The sequence below is a fragment of the Pararge aegeria genome, chromosome 18 (genome assembly GCF_905163445.1).
Source record: "Pararge aegeria chromosome 18, ilParAegt1.1, whole genome shotgun sequence".
In the NCBI taxonomy this organism is placed as follows: Eukaryota; Metazoa; Arthropoda; class Insecta; order Lepidoptera; family Nymphalidae; genus Pararge; species Pararge aegeria.
Window position 1 is genome coordinate 11308223 of NC_053197.1, and position 21084 is coordinate 11329306.

Sequence of the window (21084 nt, forward strand, 5' to 3'; positions counted from 1 at the left end):
TAAAGCGCGTTGATCCGCTCAAATCTGGGTCAAGTCTTATTTTTCGAATGGTCTCTTACAAGCGTTGAAACTTGAAAGAGATTTATCCGGGCTATAATTATTATTTAGTAATCGGACCATATTTTTATGTTTACAAAAGGGCAGACTGTTATTTTTTATGATCGGAACAGCTAGTCCTTATTTTTTTATTTTATTATACATTTAAAATCTTTTCTTTCGTTTATTAATCCTTATCTTTATTAAATTAAGCTCTTACAGTTAGATCACAACTTACTCGTCTCTTTTTGAACTCAAGTTAAGTGTTGAAATACTTGCTTACAAACTGACAAGATCTGGTTCTTATTTAAAAGATTTAAACTTTTAGAAACAACAAAAAAAACGCATGTATGGTACGGTACACGGGTATTTCTTGTACCTTTTTGTAGGCATTACTGGCTGGGTGGTTTGGAGGATTTGGGTACGGTTTATAGATATCACAATTTTTTTAGTAGATGCGATTGCACCAATATTTCACGACTACTGCGATATGAAGTTGTTGCCTTACTGACATCATACCCTAATCTCTAAGGAGTATATATTGGGCATGTACTTAACTGTCTTATTTTAAGTCGTTTCAGTCTGGTCGTCAGTCGGTCGTCATCTAGGTGAATTGTTTTATTTGTACGGAACATTTTCCAGGTTAATCCTAATATTCTTCTCCTGTATGTGTGTGTCTCCTTCTCTTCTTCAACTGTATCTTAATTTTTTTTATCTGTATCAGTATCGTTGATAAATATTTTTCATCGTGGTCGTGCTCTCGGTGTCATAAAATATTGTTGTTTGTTACGAATGTGGTGGATAAGGTGTTTTTGTGACAATCTTGTGCAGTAGATAGAATGCGAAGAGTTAAGGACGTAGTCCAACACGCTAGCCAAGTGCGGATTGGTGGACTCCACTAGGCTATCACCGTTTCCTTGTGAATTAATATATGTTCATTAAGTAATGTAGAATAAAGAATCATTACCATTTAGGTATGACATTTTAAATAATCCCGTGTAAGTTGTAAAGCGCGGTAATCAATGATTTTATCAGAAGTAGTCGCCTTTACGCAATAAGTATACCTACTTACATAACGACGGCAATATTTACAGAAGCCCAAACAAATTTTGAAAGCAAAACATGAGTAACCACGTTTATTAAATTTGATATTCCGCTTCATTAATTTTATTTCGTTTGCGTAAGCTTATTTTATCTTCTTCTGTTCCTGGGCCTGTTTCCCGTTGGTACTTGGTTGGCCTGAACCGACCGTTGTACGTGTATTATATTATATTAATATCTTTAAACGAGCAATTCTTGTATATATATATATTATAATTGGAATCTCGGAATCGGCTCCAACGATTTTCATGAAATTTAGTATACAGGCGGTTTCGGGGGCGATAAATCGATCTAGCTAGGATTCATTTTTAGAAAATGTCATTTTATTCGTGTTTTCCGGTAATAACCGATTTGGTGCAGACGAAGTTGCACGGGTCAGCTAGTATTATATTAATTTAGTTAGGTAAATTTAAATTATCATACTCCAATTTTTTTAGTAATTGTAATTTCATAGTAGTGTACCAGGACTTAACTTTTCCGAAAGGTACCTACTTCTTCGTCTATTAAGGAATCACTTCTCCGATCATTTGAGTATGATAAACTGTCGAGGTTTAGATGATCGGATCGGGCCAATGCTTTGTGATCTGTAGGCAAACATGCACACCACTAGAACAACAAGGTAGTTATACTATAGGATAGATAGAGTACCTATCTATAGATGAATACATAAATTGATAGTATAGATAGTTTGAACAGCTTTTTATGTAAGCAATAGTGACGTGCGATCGTTACAATCACTCATCCAACTATCTATTCGCAATTCGCAACATCATTAATCTCCAGCATCGAACCATGTCACCCGCATCCCGCTGCCAATTACGTAGCACACGAGAGTTGACTTGAAGAGTTAAATTGATTAAATCCCATTACTTGGTTCTGGAACTGCGTTATTTGTGTGTAAAGTTTTCCCATGCTGATTAGGCCTCTCGTAATTTACGAGGCAACAGTTGAGATGCAACACGTGACACTCAAAATGTTATGTGACATTTAACATGGCGCGCGTCTTCCCGTTTTATATTTATTAATTTTATTAAAGAAATTATTGATGGACCATGCTGTCCATCTGATGGTATCTGGGAAAACATCGCCTGTAAACAGAGCAAAACTTCGGAGTGAAGTGCAAGGAACAAGTTCAGCAACCTGTCGCCCTGTGTCCACCAACCGGAGGCGTAGGTGTTGAGCCTCATGTATCTGTAACTACACCGCCAACCATAGCCTTCAAATCGAAGCACATCATTACTATAATGCTGCTTAGCGGCAGAATTAACTATGGCGGTAGTACTTATCCGTACTCTGCCACAAAAAGCTCTACTACTGCTTAAAATTGCATGTTGTCCTCAAACACTGACCTCTTTTTATTGAGAGATTGAACTGGCCGTTCTTATACAAATGACTTAATTTTTTTTCTCCATTCGAAGGGCCATAAGTGACATACGGGTGTCTCTAAAACTAATGAAAATAATACAATATATAATACAATAAAATAAACTATTTAAAATGAAATAAAATTCCTAAAATGCTGGCAGCATTGCCGCTTTGGATGGCTAAACTAATTCTTCATTTTAGTTTCTTGTACTGATATTAGGTACAGCGACACAAAAACATTTCCCCAGACAAGCTCTGCCACAGAAGCTGAACATGTACTAGACTTAGAAAGACTTTTACTACTCGTTTATCTGTATGTTGCTGTCTCGATGTCATTATAATGCCCAAACGTAATATTTTATGTAATAAAAGAAGCCAAGTTCCGTATTAAGAAAATAAACGAGATTGTCATGAGCTAAATGCATTGATATCCTTAAGTTTGCCAAGTTTTAAAGAAGTTCTTTAAATCCTAGCTACCGGAGTACACAACTTTCTTCAAATGGCAAAAATATATGCAAGTTGGCAAGTTTTGAGAGTGAATTAATAAAGTTTCACATGAAATAAATTACAAGATCAAGAATTCATTTGGCAATTCACACACATGACACGTCAATTATTGTTCGTAGTAAAAAATATTAAGAATCGCGTATATATCACCAACTTGGCTTGTATTTATTATACATTAATGTTTTTGCCAGAAATATCATTTTCATCTTCTAATCCGATTCCACTGTTGAAATAAGAGATATAAATTTTCAAATACTGGCGTAGTGATCAGTGCTGTGATCTTATAGCTGGAAGGTCCTAGGTTCAGTCCCCGGCACGGAAGAATTTGGATTTTTTTTTGATATTTCTGTGGACAGGATTGGTGGAACCCTTTAGACATGGCCAGTTACCGTAGGGTTATGGATTTAATATAACTGCCGCACCCCCTACAGATTAGCCCATTACCATCTAAGACTGCAGAAACACATACATATCAGGCTGCCGCCAAGGGCTAACTTGCACCTAGTTATAATAAAGAAAACACTAAAATCATTAAACGCTTTTTTATTAGAAATTCACTTGCAATACGTGATACACTCGTCAAGCTATATCTCAACAAGCACAGACATGTTAAGGATGTTAGTTACGAGACTGTATTTCTTGTCAATGACCCAATAAACTAAGTTTACGACGTAACCGGTATCAATAATAGAAATATTGGACAGGACTCGGATGTTCCGAGACACATTGTGGCTTTTGCCTTCCTGAGCGCGCCGCGTCTTGAATACAGATCTGCTATTCAACCGCCTTATTTGATATTCCACACTTAGGTGAAGTGGTTTTTTTCTAGTTCCATATAGTTGACAGACCCGCGCAGTTTTTGTCCGGGATTATTTGTTCTGAATATTGAATTAGTCTGGCGATTAATTTGATTCACGACGAACCGAAACTCCCGTTTGATTTAAAAAAATAGTCGCGTTTACTGTTTGTTTTTTGTCGGATTCGCTGGGGCCCTTTAGCAGTTTAGTAATGCATTGAAAAACAAGCAATATATTGATGGAATAATAAAAAGCTACATCATCATTATTGTGTTATTTTGAGGTTTTCAGTCAGGGCCTTGAGTGGAAGCAGATTAAATTCCGAGGTCTGTTGTAGTTTGGTGAGAGGCTTTAACCGTGACTTGTTACCATCCTAGCGGCAACTTGTACCACCAAGTGATATATGCCGCGTGGAAACTATAACGTGTAAAGGTTTAATAAACCAGTACCCCTACCTCTTAAAATTAGCGCGCTTCCATCAATATTAACTATCAAGCACTAATTTAAAAAAAAAAAAAAAAAAACTTTCATAGATTATAAAATAATTCCAATTTATAAAATAACAATTAAAGAACTCATAACGTAACATTTATTAACATCGGAAACAACATTCCTAAAGTTTTATATAGTTTTATACTTAGTTTAAATGATAAAATAGATAAGACGATAACTAATATTGTAATGTGTTTCTTATATATCTTTTTAAAAATAGAATGTAACACATAACCTTGGCAAGTTAAGTGTGGGTTTTAGGTACTACCTACTGCTACTTCGTTGTACATGCCATGAATCGAGAGGTTATCACAAAATAACAACTCTGAGTAATCTAATAGAGATAAGGTACATATAAAAGCAAGTTATTTTTTTACATACTAGTTATACGTTTATTTTTGTAGAACATAGTATTTCTGTTTCCCTGGCCATTTAGTCAGTGCACGCGGATAAAAAATGTTCGTTTACGATCTTCTGGTTTGGTTTACAACCATTATTTCAGGCTAAAATAAAATTGACTGAATAAAAATTAAATAAAGCTTAAGGATTTGAAATCATTTTCCAATTTTAATAATTTTCCAAAAAAAAATTATTAAAATCCGTTCAGAAGTTTTAAAATTTATTGATAGCAATTAAACAGAAACGAATCCTCTTTATAATATTAGTTTATATTATGGTATTGCTCAGAAAAGCGCATGTTACTGTCATAATAATGTTTACGTTTACTGTTTTACCTTCAGTACCGAAAATATTTATTTTAGCGAACAACAAATGACTTGAGGTTCTAATTATATCGATACCTGCAGGCCCTTCGTGGTATAATAACCAACAAAAAACCAAATTGTCCGATGCACCTGCTTGCACAAACCGATCGACAGATGCTGCGCAGCGTGTTTTTTTGCACTTGATCCTGTGCACCTTTGAATTTGGAATATAGTTTGCCAAAAGGGTTAAGTGTGTTGTATTATAAGTTTTGTTTATTTTGTTGTAATTTTTTTAATTTGCGTAGTTTTGCTATTTCAATCTTTTTAATTTCATTTTTATTCCTCTACAAGGTAACCCTTGACTGCAATCTCACCTGCAGGGTTAGCACAGGCAGGGAACATAAATTACATCCCCCGATACTATCCCCCGACAGGGGATATAATTAACGTGACCATCTGCTAAAGCACTGGAACATGGAATAGGAGAAGTTTATCAACGTTTATTATAACACTGATATTATTTGGATATTATTTCCACTTGTGCAACAGTGCTATGAGAGTTGGTAAAGCTGTGGGAGAAGATAAATTTATATCCTTTCCCCGGGGAGATAATTATCTCCTGCCTGCCTGAATGCTTGCTGTGCTGGTGATAAGTGACGATTAAGCCCAAGATGGCTAACCTGTTTCGGGTATGGCACCCCAATCAATGGGTTTCTTAACCACGGCAAATTTTAATGAAAGAAGTCTCCTAACTTCAATCCACTTTGTTTCAACTGAACAACCGTTCGGAGTTTCTTGTATAAATTAATATAATATGCGAACGTTACTTTTAGGTACTAAACCAACCTTTAAAAACCCGCAGTATGTGTAGTCATAGACTAAGGCGAAGTATCTGCACCCTTCTATTCTGCTCTTAGAATATTCTCGCTCGCACAAAAGGACGCTACTTGAAGAAATTGCTCATGCAAATGAGATGTCTGCGGTTATACCTAAATATATGGATAAAATGGATTATGTAGGGAGCTTAGTGACTTCCCGAAAGAGCGAACGAGATAAGATGTAATATAAATCTTACTTAGTTTTATTAGGCAACTTATATTACTATTAAATATTTGCCGTACCCTTGCAAGGTTCACACGTTTCCATGATTATAGCATTAATTATCATCATCATCTTCAGCCTTTTACTGCCCCACTTCTGGGCCCAAGCATCCTCTCACACAAAAGAGACTGTATTAAACCCAGCCCGCTGCTCCAATGCAGGTTTGTGGGCAAATGTATTTATAAAAAAGCCACATGTTTCAAAACTGATTGCAATCGATCTACAAAGTATTAGTAGTAATTTTTGGACTATTATTATACAGGCCTTCATGTCTATGCTAGAGAATTTAAAAATTATCTCAAAGGCATTTAACTGTCGTCTAAGGTCTGGTGACTGTCGAGACTAATTTGTGAGTCAAAGTTACATAAATTGCTACGCTGTCGTGGCACCGCCTCTTCGCTCCCCTAGGCGTAAGAGCATCACACCAGGCGCTCCATCCACTCTAGTCAACCGTAAGATTCTGCACTTGTGACTTATTTGAAAGTCCGCCATCTTCTCTATCGGTGTACTCTTTAAAGCCTAGCTACGAAGCTAGTTATTCTTATGAAATACAGTAGTTACTAGCCTTAGTACAAGATTTGCTATTCTATGTTAGATTATATGTACGTGCCCAAAACAGGCAAACTTCTTTAATTGGAAAAAATAGTAAGGTCTAATATTTTTGGTCGTGGTAGAATATTCTCGTTTATCTCCTTGTTTTTCCATGTCTCAACAAACCTGATATCTTTCTTTAGATCAAAGCATCGTATATGATATCAATTGTACCAAATAAAAAACTCTCAACGTATGCTAGCTATCAATATTAACGACCGACGATAGCAAACAATGTTATATCGCAATGTTAATTGTATTAAAATGTCAAGAAATACTTTTGAGCATCAAACATGTAAGCAAAATAAAAATTACAATTTTAATTTGTATTTCGCAACATTCAACCATTCAGTCAATCAGTCATAACCAATTACTCGTGTTTGTATTAAAACTAAACATTGTGCAACTAGTTAAATCATTTTATGCAATGCTTACATAACCGCTAAGATGGTTGAGAGCGAGTGGTCAGTGGTCCACAAATCGTTGATGTCCGCACCGCACTAGGTCATAAGATCTTGTTTATCTTTCGTCGCCGTAGATATAGATGCAAAGAAAAAACTTAATGTGAAAGTCATACAAGAATGTAGGCCGCATGAAGACGCTTACTATTACGATGATTCTGCAACTAAAACAAACAACAAGTAGATGGTGCTATCGGTCAGTGTTGTAATCTATTCTGATAACGTTACCTACTTACAAAGCAAAAGTTAAGTATGAAGTGCGTTACTTTAACAGAATCAAGTATCAACAAAGAACGACAAAACAATAGAAAAAACCATCAAGGTCAACAAAATTTTAAATCTACTTGATGCACGGCGCACGCTATGGCCGTCCAACTGTGAGACCACTACAGTTTATTACGTTATGATGTATCCGTCTCTGTCCTATTCGATAGCAGTTTCAGAAGATAGGAGGAAGTTTGAACGTATGTTTAGTGACGCTGTTTATTGACGATTTGCAACATATGCAATAACTACGTCCTGCTATTATAAAACATCCTTCAAGATTCCTTGCATTTAAAGGACTTATGCATCATGCAAAGATACTGTGATTCGTCACCATACGTACTTAATACTGTAACTATTAGCACACAATATTTCGAGCGACTTATCAACTAAATTGGCACCAGTTATTCATTGCTATATTTAAATAAATTTAGTTTATTTTGACATTGCAGATCAGGAACAAAATATTGCTCATTCAAGTAAAGGAATTGTTGTTGTATGTTGTCGGAAATTGATATATTTAGCCATTCGTTTGGATAACACTTTTATTTTTGTACAACTAATTGGAGCAACTATGTTGATGATTTTATTCAAGGTCATATATTAAAGTAGCTTAGTAGCGTTTGTTTAATAGACTTTATTTCCTTCCTTTACAGACAAAAATGTAGATAGAAAACCATAGTTAACGTCTACTTTTATAAAAAAGTACGATGTCTATTGACCAGGCATCACCACTCGTGCCTATCACGCCTCAGATCTCGCTGCAAAACAGCGCCTTCATCAAGAACAGTCATAATCGAAGTAGTTTCTGTGGAGCAACCCCATCGCCGACAAATGGCAACCGAACGTTCAAAACTTTCTCCGTAAATCGCAAGAGTTGGAGTGGAAATGTAACGCTTCCACTCCAACAGTTTGCGTTGGATGAACCGCCTCATCTTGGGACATTTCGCTCCGGTACAGGAACTTTTCCGAGAAACAGGGAACGTAACAACAACAGTGCTGCCAACGGAATATTAACACCTAACGGGAATTCTGTGCAGACGCTCAAAGGAAATGAAGTGAGGAGGAGCGGATGTTCTAACGGCCGTCGCTACGCTGAGATCGGAAACTGGAGCAAAAGGTAAGGTTAGAATAATTGAACTGGAGTCAGTTTAAAATGACTTGTCCATTATACCTACAATAGTATAATAATTTCTAAAAACTTTTGAAAAATACATTGTACATGTGTAAAATAAATAGGTATATGCGTAGTCAAGAAATAAAATTATAATCAAAGATAAGTAGTTAATACGTCAAAGGCAATCTTTCCAGGTAAATAACATTTGCTCGGCGTAACACGCAGTTCTTACTTTGGCATTATTTATTTTCTTTTTTATCTTAAGTAATTTTGTAACAAGTTTTCCAATTTCATTCTCTCGTCGCTTTCATTTCCTCCCGTTTGGCGGATCCCTCTCGCGTAATATTACTTTTATTAGCTCAAAACGTTTAACAAACATTGGTTTCGAGAATCTAATAAAGATTGAATTTTATTTCAATAGAGATATAATTTCACGAGCACGGGGAAATGATTTAATATTCTTTCCAGCTTATCTTTCTTTACTTATGTTGGTTGGTTAGGTTTTAAATTATTTATTTTAATCTCGAAAACAAATTATACGTGTATTTAATGGTAGTTTGTCATTTCTGTAAATAATATAGGCATTTTCAAAACGATTGACTAGTTAGGTCAGCAGTGATTCAGTTTCTTGCGTAAGTTTCTGATTAGTCAATAGTTGGTTGGCACTGAACGTTGCCATATTTATCTAATCGGATTCCTCATTATCTTTTATTCGTGGCGAGTAGAAAGTTGGACCATAATTCTCATCCACTTAATTTGGGGCCAAGTTAGTTGCGCGATAAGACGATGCCCAATAATCTTCTCTTACTACTTTGCCTTTTTATTAGGGGCTGACTTTATCGTTCCATAATTCCTCGTCACTAACAGTGACGCTATCGCCCCTTATTTAGCTTTTCTTCATATCGTCTACTAAAACTTTGCCTATTTAAATGGGAGAATAAACATTGAATTGAGGATATTTTTTGAGATACTTAATATCTTCTTAACGTCTGTTAATATATTTAAAATACCATAAAGTATCTTTCTTTCTTTATATTTAAAAAATACCTAAACTCTCTGCGGTTTTGTCCACTTGTATCTCTAGATATTTTATAAAAGTGCTTAAAAGTTGCTGTGTGAAAGAGGCACAAACTCACAAAGTTGCTTTCGCATTATTCCAAGACATAAGATATTTTAATTCCTACCATCAAATAAGTTAAGGCAGGTAAGGAAAGAAAAAAGGTTAGTAACAGATATGAGCTTTAGATTGATCCCATATGATTTGTGCATTATTCTAGGATAAAAGTAGCCTATTAAACTCTTCGGCAGACTGATTTAAGCAAGATTAATCTGTTAGTCTATCGCTGGTAGAAGAATGAAAGCCCGATAAAAAATTGTTGAAAGCAATTGTGTTTCCAATCGTTTTATCCAAAATATTGACTAAATACGCTTTGGACACGCTATGATTATTGTGAGAGTTTGTTGTTATTAAACAATAGCAGTTCCCAGGAAAGTATAAACCATCGGGGCAAAGGAGTGCAATAAGTTGCTTAACTTTTTAGACCTTGATTTGAATAATTACGTTTCGTAATCTACACTAATTTTACACTACGAATAACTGGAAGCGGATAGCTTGAACAAAATAACTTGAATAATATATCTAGTCGTACTGTCCAAGAAATTCAATATGGGAAAGAATTTCAATTTACTGGTTAAGTTGATAATTGATTAAGTTGAGTGATAAGTGATATTTTTATGCATTTTTGCTTATTATCTTATAACGACACATTTAAGGAATTAAATGAACATTGATACACACATTTGATACGAATAACTTTAGCACTATTATTCCCTGGATATTTGCTCGTATAAAGTTTCAACATATTTATCCGATGAATACATGGCCTTATTCTACTAGCAATGAACAGATAGACAAGGTTGAACATACGTAGTTACCACGCATTTTTGCACCTCAAATCTTCATTCAGCTATATGATATATTATGATGTATAACTTAGTTTTAGTTAATAAGGGTCCTTGTTAATATCTATAACAAGGACTTTTATTCACTATGGCATTTAAATCTTGTATTAATTTCAACAGACAAATTCTAAAGGCCTTAATTTAATAGAAAGGCTTAAATTCTGTTGCTATTTCTTTTGAACTACGAGAAGTTCTATAGAGGGAGCTAGGTACGGGACCCTGGGTGCATGATAACTAAATTAAGGCAAATGCAAAAAGCAATGTGTCATCTCTTGTTTCAAACGTGTCTCGTTGTAATATGGACCTTTGAAAAAGTAGATTGAAACTGCAACGTTTCCTACTAGATGACGCTACAGTCGTTATTAGACTGATGTGAAAGGCATATCCTAATTTCGGCATCGACGGTATGAGAACCGTAGCTTAATTGGATAAAGCGCTCATGCCGCAATTGCCAGAGAGTCGCAGGTTCAAATCCTGTCGCAGCATATGCAAACGCATTTTACAATTTATAAAATTGATAATTTCTCCAAGTGTAGGTAAAAACCCTTATTAACATTATAAAAAAATAACTAAATTAAGAGTTTTAAATCGGCTTTCTTTATCCATCCCGCTATTCATTGAATACATTTGACTGTATGTTTGATCATGTGGCTCAATATGATATTGAGCCATATGAGCCATGATCATATGGAAATGTCCCAGTTCATTAGTAAGGATTTATTTATAATTGGGCTTGGGTAGCTTTAGGTTAAAGAAACCAAAGTTGATGAAATTTTTCAGGCAAAGCTGTCTGATACAACGGGTTACCCGGGCGTCTAACAAAGCCAACAAAAGGGGCATGCCGTGGTGGCTTTTAGTTCGGGTATACCCCCTTTAGAGGGGGGAATACCACATAACCTCTGTCCTGCCCAAAGGTCGGAATAAAACTTTTCCACCACGCCAAAAAAAAAAAAGGCAAAGCTGTCTTGCTTATTTCTTTTTATGTATCCGCCATGAATAGCATAGTAATATTAATTTATCTTCATCGTCGAAAGCTATTTAAATCCACCACAGTAGAAAAAAAATACACTACGACAATACACAGACCGCTATCTAGCCCCAAAGTAAGCCTAGCCTGCGATATGGATACTGAGATAGCTGATGAATATTTTTATGAATATAATAGGTGAACATAAATACTTACAATATACAGATAAACACCAAGACACTGAAAAACATTAATGTTCATCACACAAACATTTTTCCAGTTGTGGAAATCGCAACCACGGCCTTGGACGCGGAAATCAGGGTCGTTGCCCACTGCGCCAACCCGCTGACAAAAAAAAAAAAGATTTCTTCTAGGGATTTCAACAATGAACAATCTTGTGGGCCTGTTTTTAGTGACTTTGCGGCGTATTGTAGAATATAATTGACTGTGCATAAATAACAACAAAAATTACAATATCCTGACCAAGAACGCTGTGTCTAGAGGCTTCTTCTACCTAGTGTATTAATAAGATGTTCTATTTAAATCAGGATAACATAATGAATCCATATTAAAACATAGTGCTATTCTATGTTCAACAATAGAGTCAAGTATCTAGTTCCTTAGGATATCTTACACACACTTACTCATTTGTTTCTGTAACAATAAAGATTATCTAATAGCGCATGTTTCCTATGAATGCTATTGTATTATGCAACCTTATTGTCTTCAACCGGTACTTCTAAAACAATTGTATATACAACTAACTAATTAAAGTTTGCTGTGAAATATATATTTACATATTATACACACTACTAAACTCGTATTGTTATATTCGCAATGTAAAAATTGTACATGATTCTTTTATGTGCTTTATAAAAAGATAGGCGCACTTTTTTAGCTATAGCCGTCTGCTTCTTTTCCTGAGTTTCTATCATTATAGTATTAAAATAACAGTACCTCAGGTCGATTTTCGGGTTTATTAATTTATGATCCCGTAGATAAACTCTCGCTTGGCACAAGACCGCGAGAAGTTCGCTGAGCTGACGGCCAACCTCCAGTAGTGGAGAGGCACAAAAAGAAAGAGAGAGAGTGAGAACTCTCAGTAGAGTGTAAATTATTCTTGTTTTTTTCTACAAAGATAATGCTACAATAAACTTATAGCTAAATTAATCAATGTTAAGGTCATGCTCGCGTGGAATGGTGCCAAGAATTCTGGCCGCACATTGCGCTGAACAGCCAGGCTGTTTCTTGGCGTAAAAAATGAGCCAGCCCTTTGGTCACCGGATGAGACAATCAACCGCGGTGTAATATCTCGCAAGAATTTTTGTGCATTTAGACTTCATGACTTCAGTACTTCGAGTATAGTTAAATTCTACCTAATATAATAGTAAATGGAAAATAAAATAAATCCTAAACTGGTAGATAATAGTAAATGGACAATAAAAATAAATCCTAAACTGGTGTACTGCAGTGATGCATGTTCAATAGAAAAATTGATTGTAAAATCCGTAATCATGGCGCCGTAAAATTGTATGACTTTCACTCATCGATTTGCTGCGGTTAACGTTTGTTTATTTTGCCTACAACAAACCGATTTCACGTCATGGACGGAACGAGTGTTGCGGTTTACCTAGTAATATTTATAATCTAGTCAAAACGTTATCTCTATTTTACATAAAAGTGAAACTTGTGTCATTTAGAATACATTTATCACAGAATTAAAAACATACAGAAACCGTGTACACGACTAATATTGAAGCATCAAAAACCATTACAGTTTAGTAGTGTTTCTCGAACAAACCATGTTTTACACATGGGAAGTGAGATGAAGTTGTTGAGCAATATTCCGCGGGTGTAAAGTGAGACGTTCGCGTGGCGTTTTCACTGTTTTTTGGCACAATGCACTACACATAAAAATGGCAGAATGAGAATTCTATATCTGTTCTTAATACTGTTACATTTAACATCTAAAAAAAACGGAAAACTACTCGTGAGCATTCGCCATAAATATATATACCAAATTTAAAAATTTTACCCTCGTAACTCGAATAAGAACATGTTATATTAATATTGTATACCATTATTTGTCAAAATTTAATTTAATAGTCCTTTTTAAATGACCTTGGAAAGCCTTGAATCGATACTGCCCATTTTGGTTTCGTCTCTCTCCGTTTATAGCCACTGCTATTTATAATTGCTAATGTGGGTAGACACAGAATACATCGTGGTTTGCGCTATTTTATAAAATGGCTATTCATAAAACAAAATTGGATAGATACTCAATGCAAAATATCTAGTTTCAAGGAACTGTGTGATTTGTCAAGACTTGTAATGCGTTCAATTTCGTATTATGCAGTCGATGCAGAGACTATTTCTCGATACTTTATGACATATGATGGCAATTTCAATTCCTGTGATTTGCAATATTAGTGTTGCTACGCGAAAACTACGTACGTGCGGTTGTAAATCGTTGGCAAGCTTTGGAAACTTTGCATATTAACATTATAAAGTGTGATAAATTTCATCTAGTGCTTCGGAGAATACATAGCTGAATATACAAGAGACTGTAAAATAGCAATGGCAATGTAGTGAGAGACGTTACTGTTCCTTTTATAGTAGTACGTGCAGTTAAGAAATCCAATAAAAAAATGATGGTGCATAAAATATGAAATTCAATACAGGAAAGAAGTTATTAAAACTCAACAGATAACGATCAGTAGAAACCTACTAGAGTTAGAGGTTTGAGTTTAATATAACTGCCACACTCCCTATAAGGTTAAGCCCGCTACCATCTTATACTGCGTCCACCACTAGGTGAGATTGCAGTACTGCATTAAATTCAAAATTCAAAATTCTGCCTTGGTCTTAAAAAGCCCACAACAAACTCAGCCGGGTATTTTTTTGTTATCACCATTCAACAGTCAATTAATATTAAGCTATGAAGTTTGAGCAATTCATACCCTTTTTACCATTTAAATAGTCGTTAATATTACAATAGAATATTTTTGTAAACTTACGTAACTTAACGTTAACTTTACATAAACTTTGAACTTATTGAGATACATCTCAAAGGTTTCATTCGATAATTTGTTATCAAATAATATGCAAAGTCCTTTGAGTGAATTAGCAATTTAATGTAGCCTAGTAAACTGCACAAGGAGTTTATTTTTGCTTCTAATATTCATTCTCTGGCTGATATGCTGTAGAAGCTCGGTCGTCGACTGTAGTTATTACCATTAAAATTTGGTATGGGATACTATAAATTGAGAATATATATGTATATATAGCAACCGCTAAGGAGATACTGTGATACTTAACAAACTAGCCTTAAATAATTCAAAATTACTCAGCAAATCAAAAATTAAAGCGGGGAATAGAAATACTGAGTCAGCAAATTTCGTTTTAAGTGAGCGAGTCAAAATCGGAAGCGATAAATAAAGGCCCCCAAAAACTTTAAGTCTCGATGTTCCCTTGCTACTGCTTATATTTAAAGTTACGTTAGGAGTTTTAGGCGCCACAATACAATCATTTACTATATATTTTATTAAGCCCTAAGCAGTAAATACGATTTTATTTTACATTCATACTTAACCATTTTACGACATTAGTAAAGCAGCATAAAAACAATAGTCTAGAATTATAAGCAAATTGGCGTTTCGTTGGTATTTCGTAACTTTTAAAGGTGTGGATGGTGGCTAAAGAGTGAGCAGAGGCAGAGATAGAGTGAGTACGAAAGCTTTAAATGAAGTTAAGTCCTAAGGCTGAAGAAGTCTGAAAAAAAACTTCACCGTATCGCCTAATAAGAGTTTTATGGTTTAAAGGACACATCGGAGTAGCTTGGTGGTTCTAAGTTCTATAAAATAGGAGGAGAAGCCTTTTTAGAGGAGGTTCTTACCCAAATATGGGGCGTTATTATACTAGCGGGTGATTTTGATGACCAGTATGGCAATTATATCAGTAACTCGTATTTTTTTTATACAGATAGAAGAGATATTTATTACATATTGTTTAGCGGCTTAATATTACAAAATGTTGTTATAAACAACGAGTGTCTTTTGTGTTCTGCGTGCTGAGTTAGCCTTTAAGTGGAGTGTACAACATTTTAAAGCAATTTTTAAATGTATCCATATATTAATATAAAATAGTTAAGTTTTAATTGTAATTTAATTTATCTAATTTTAATTTTAGATTTTTAATAATTATTGTTTTTTTTATATCTGAGTGTCTTTTATATTTATTTTATAATTAATCTCTCAATTTTGTATATGGGTCCCCGACCTGAAATAAAATGATTTTATTTTTATTTATTAACATGCACATGCATATTAGTATGCACGTTGGCTGTCTAATAAATAAATAAATAAACTCTCTCGTGTAGAGCATGCTATCCCTAATTGCTGGTTAATTACTCGCACCATCCTACAAAAGAAACAAAAGGTTCTAAATAGTTGAGTTAATTTCTAAGGAACCTCTTCTGATAATAAATCGACTCTTAAATTTCGAAAATCTATTAAACAATTAACAACACCTGAACTGCACTGTTGCAATTATGTTTGATTACTTTTGATTCAAATTAAGTACAATAACAGTTTTCCAATTTAGGAAACTATAGCAAATTATCACTTACAAGGTACTTAAAAGGCCCGTTAGCAAGCCTTCAATTACTAGTGTTTTAACGGGAAATTAAATATCTTTTACTGAACATTGAACATTTTCGTTTACATATGGAAGTTTTGTCTTTGTTAAGCGTTCCGGTACGGTACTAACCTAACTGCCTTGCCCGTTAATAGGTTAGTCCTTTACCATCTCAGACTGCAATATCACTTACCACAAGGTGAGATTGCAGTGCCAACTTGAGAAATAAAAAAAAATACTCTTTGAATTTACCATGAAATACGTAATAGTAAGAAAGTATCTTTTATTTATCATCAGAATGTGTCCCAACAATAATCATTAATTAAAGCAATCAACAACGTATAGCACAAATACGTAATAATATTGAAGGAACATAAGTATATTTCAAAAGGAATCACTCTGTAAACATATTAAATCAAAAGATGCATATTTATAACTCATTACAAACAAATTCAAAACATTCTAAGTGTTTATGACAACCTTATTGAAGATAAAAGACCGACACGTGCATAGTACCTACGCTACGCGACGCGTACCTAATATAGTGAAATGAGTCACGTGATTTTAATTTTGCATGTGATATTAGGGCTGTATCTGATTTCTTTCAGTACTATGACAGTGGTTTACTCAAAAACTATTAGGTTTTCAGTTTCACAGATAAGTCTCAGAGACTGTACATAGTGTATTTCTATAGCCTGTGAAGTATTATTTCGGTTTTCATTTACACGCTGTATAGTGAGAAAAGATTCACAGTAACATAAAACATAACAAATATAAATAATACCAAGCGCACAAATGTATCAATTCTTTCACAACTCAAAAATAAAACACGTCTTTCTACCACCAGCCTTCAGCGCGTCCTTAGCTATGTTGGACATATCACACGCCGCGGAGACGAGAGCATTGAAAACTTGATAGTGGTTGGAAATGTAGAAGGCAAACGTCCCCGTGGCAGATCTCCAACCCGGTGGTCAGATCCACTAAAAGAAACTGGTGCCCGTACCTTCTATAACGCAATACAAATGGCCAAAGACAGGACCCGATGGAGAGAGATCTTATATGACAAGATTACTCGCCATACCAGTGATCACGATCCTTAGTCATGAGGGACCGACTAAAGAGAGAGAGAGAGAGAGATAAATAATAATGTTTACTATAGCATAGATGCTATAGTAAATCCCGAGGGAACAGTTTTATTTCCTGGGACAAAACGTTATGTTGTGTTACTCTCCATCCTTTCAACTAACTACATGCCAAAAATTAAGTAGATTGCTCTCTTAGTGAGGGCGTAAACAAAGGACCAACACGAACACTTTCGCATTTATAATATAAGTAAGGATGAACATCGATTTGATAAATTCCAATGTTACGTCTTTTATTTCCAAACGACTCAGAAAAGAAGGCTTCTAATTCGCCGCGTTCATTATTGTAGCCAATCCCTAATGACAGGGATGCACCCAGTATCGTGGGCAATTAGCATGATAAATGAAAGAAACGACATTTCGCAGCCGTGACGTATCGTCGGTAACAAGTGGTGTTTGGTATCTGCTACACGTATTACCCTTGCCCAGTAGACCGTACCCTTTTAGTTACAATTCACTTTCCTATGCACTAGACATGGGCACAAAGTTTTTTTTGTTGTTTAACTGACTTGAGTGGCAGATATCGCTACGTCAGTTTCAAATCAGAATTCTTTATTGGTAACGAATTGATCTTATTGTATGGGGAATTTGCAACGACCATTACTATACGATTGTTTACGGTGAAAGGTCGCTTCATTCCGACTTGAAGTTTCAAAAGTGTTTATATTTTGATATTAATGATTTTGATTTGATTTTTTTTCTAAAAACGCTCAATTGCAAAAAATACTTAGTTTCTACTTTTGTTTCAAATATCAAGTTCTATATCCAGGAAATAGGATTGACAGAAAAGGGTTTTTTTTTTAGCATAAGTCGAAAAGCTTAATGATGTAAATGAAAACGTATGTACGTATTCAGGTGAAATTAACATAACAAACGCACGGACGGCTCCGCTAGTCTCGCCCGAGCGTTTAGTATCTACCACACGTTCATACATGTCGTGTTCGCTAGACCGTGGATTTTCAGCTGCATTCTCACTTTCCAGTACATTTGTTGAATTTGACACATGCAACAGCCTTTACAGAAAGTTATATATTATAAATCCACATACCTGAGTTCTCCATTAAGTTCTTAAAATGGTGTGGAGTCCAACATACTGCACTGGGCCAGCGTGGTGGACTACGGCCTTAACCGTCACTGTGGGAGGAGACTCGTACCCTGTAGTGGGCCGGTAGTGGCTTGAGATGATGATATTGACTCTTAATAAATAATACTTCTAATATAAAGAAGCCAATTGCTTATTTAAATGCCTACTTCCATACTAATATTATTATATTAACGTCATTTTTCCATAGTGATTGTTTATGGCGGAGTGCTGATCTAAAGAAAAATCCTTTGATTATATATTCATGCTAAAATGGCTGAAAGAATTTTAATTACATTGGGAACTGTCGGAAGGCGAACATATACGGGAAATACCAAAACTTTTTTTGGGATAGAAAGTAGCCAATGGCCATTTTCCAGCCTTTCCTCTTTCCTCCGCCCTTTGCTGTGTTGCTACGTAAAAAGACAAGAATACATTCTCGTATTTGTAATATTTGTTGGGCACCAAAATAAAGATTAACTAATTGTTGCCTGAAATTTTTTGTACCTATGTCATTCTCTGACTCATGTACTTGCACGATGCTAAAAAACATGGCGATTTCTGGCACAGCAAAAATCTATCCTACAAGAACTGTACATTTTATACAATAGTAGATCATACTCGTAGATCTATCTCTTTGCTGAATTTCATCCACATCCGTTCAGCTTTAAGCGCGATCGAATAAAAACTTCCATCCAAACTTTTGCATTTATAATATCACTATAGATGAAAGTTTGTTAACTCGTCTATCGTTTTAATACAGTAATTGCGGTTTAAATTCAGTGGCTCGGAACGGAACAGTAACACAAGACAATTTACCAATAACAGATTAACTGTCCGCAGCTGCTCCAAATAGAAATTCTTCACTTCGTTGCTCGTTTGACGGAAAGCGAAATGAGTCAAAATTGCCGACGCAAAACCGGATTAACATCATTTGCGATACTCTCTATAGTTAACTGCATCGTTGGTCTTTTGGTTAGCATGTTTAACAAAGCATCACGAGCCCCTGGGTTCGTTGGAAGTTTAGGTACCAATCTGCATAAGAGTAGTGGATCCTTGCTAGATTAGCACTTAGCCCTCCAATGTATTTAGAACTCTAAATGCTACGACAGTTAGTGCTTATTTTGTGTTCATCAGTGGTCATTAATCTTTCTTCGTGTGTGGAGAAGAGAAAACTAACAACGTTGGGGCTGATAGTTATAGGATACTAGATAGTTCTATTATAAATTTTAACTATTTAAAATAAAATGCTACATGTTGGGTATTAATCTATTATTTAAACACTAAACGTATGTTATACAAACGTGTTTTATAATAGAACTATTTATTTAAAGTTGTTAGATATTACATAAGTATCAGCAAAAACTAACGATATCGTTATATTATGTATTTCTTGTATTACGATTATTATATTAAGTATTTATTATTATATAAATCAAATTATATAAATATACTTACGATATTACTTTTTCAGTGCCATTTAATGCATCAGTGTTTTTCATATTGTTAATAGTGAAAGCGTTTCACAATAAACAATCTCGATTTTCACTATTTATGTACGTTGGTGGTTTAGTTCTTTTTGTTGACTGTTGTTGAGATAAAACGCTTTTTATTCAGTGCGTGCAACAATCGGTAGACCAGTTAATATATATTGCCGTGACTCTGATTTTACTATAATTTAAAGTAAAAATGTCACACAAAATGAAAATGATGACTTTAATGGTACATTATGTATCTAGTATGGTTACATTGCATTTTACAGTCGAGGCGGTATTAGGCGCGTGAGCGAAAAGCGAACAATCTAAGGCAGCCAAAAGTGTAATAAGTAATGTACCATACGCGTTTCATGCGACGATTTTCATCACACTTAAAGGGTAAAAAACAGGATAAACCTTATACGGTCTCAGAAAATAGCTAACACTTTTTTTGCTGTTTTTCCATGGTATGAAAGTTTGGTAGGCTGCTCTCTATATTTTGATCGCAATAGGTTAAGCACTCGCGATTCTTGTCCTATTATTATTTCCGGCGGAGTAAAATCTACTATTACTCTACTGTCCAATTTAAACTCGACATTTTAAATTATTAATAATCATTTACAAAGCGAAAATATTAATTACGGAAAATGGCGCCGGCTGCATACCGCCTATAATTTTTTTTATATAGGCGGTATGCAGTAATAAAGCAAATATTATCGTATTATTTTTTTATTTAAGAATTTTATAGTTTGTAACTCTAACAAACTATAAAACCCTAAAACACATTTGTTACCCGGTTAAATTAAAAATGGAAAAGTGTTAAAAGTGGTTTATACATATAACTTGTTTGTAAGGCACAAACTTAACTTAATCGGGACATCGTAAATAAAGTGCGAAATAAAAACACGTGTCTATTATTTTGGATTATGAGCCTTATAATGATGTAATAAAGTCAATGTTGCGAGCAAGTGTGAAAGAAGTTTGTTGTCACCTAGTCCTGAGCGCATTGGCGTTGGAAATGTAGTTTCGAAATCTATGTCGAGGTTAACGTTCATTGATTACAGGCCACTGCTCTGTTAAGTTTAAAATATTATTGAAAATTCATGGATAGCAGCTTCATTTTTGTGCCCTTTGGAGTAGAGACTTTGGTTATCGAGTCTACCGGCGATCCTAGAGCGGGCAGTTGGCCAACGAATTAGTTTGGCCATCCAAAGGGGCAATGCTGCCAGCATCTTAGGAACTGTGCCTCGCTGCGGTGGTTTCGAGGACGTTTTAGATTTTATTTA

At 34.9% G+C, this 21084-nt stretch overlaps 1 protein-coding gene across 8 annotated transcripts in view; it reads left to right on the forward strand.

Annotated features, from left to right (window-relative positions):
• LOC120631343 (protein sprint) overlaps positions 1-21084 on the forward strand; it is a 283580-nt gene that overhangs the window by 133134 nt on the left and 129362 nt on the right. For 6 of the 8 annotated variants that reach the window (XM_039900839.1, XM_039900841.1, XM_039900845.1 and 3 more), the window contains exon 2: positions 8076-8539. The exons of the other annotated variants lie outside the window; for them this stretch is intronic. In XM_039900839.1, coding sequence (XP_039756773.1) covers positions 8130-8539 — 410 coding nt within the window. In that variant the 5' untranslated portion in view covers positions 8076-8129. The remainder of the gene's footprint in view (positions 1-8075; positions 8540-21084) is intronic. 8 annotated transcript variants of the gene reach the window in all.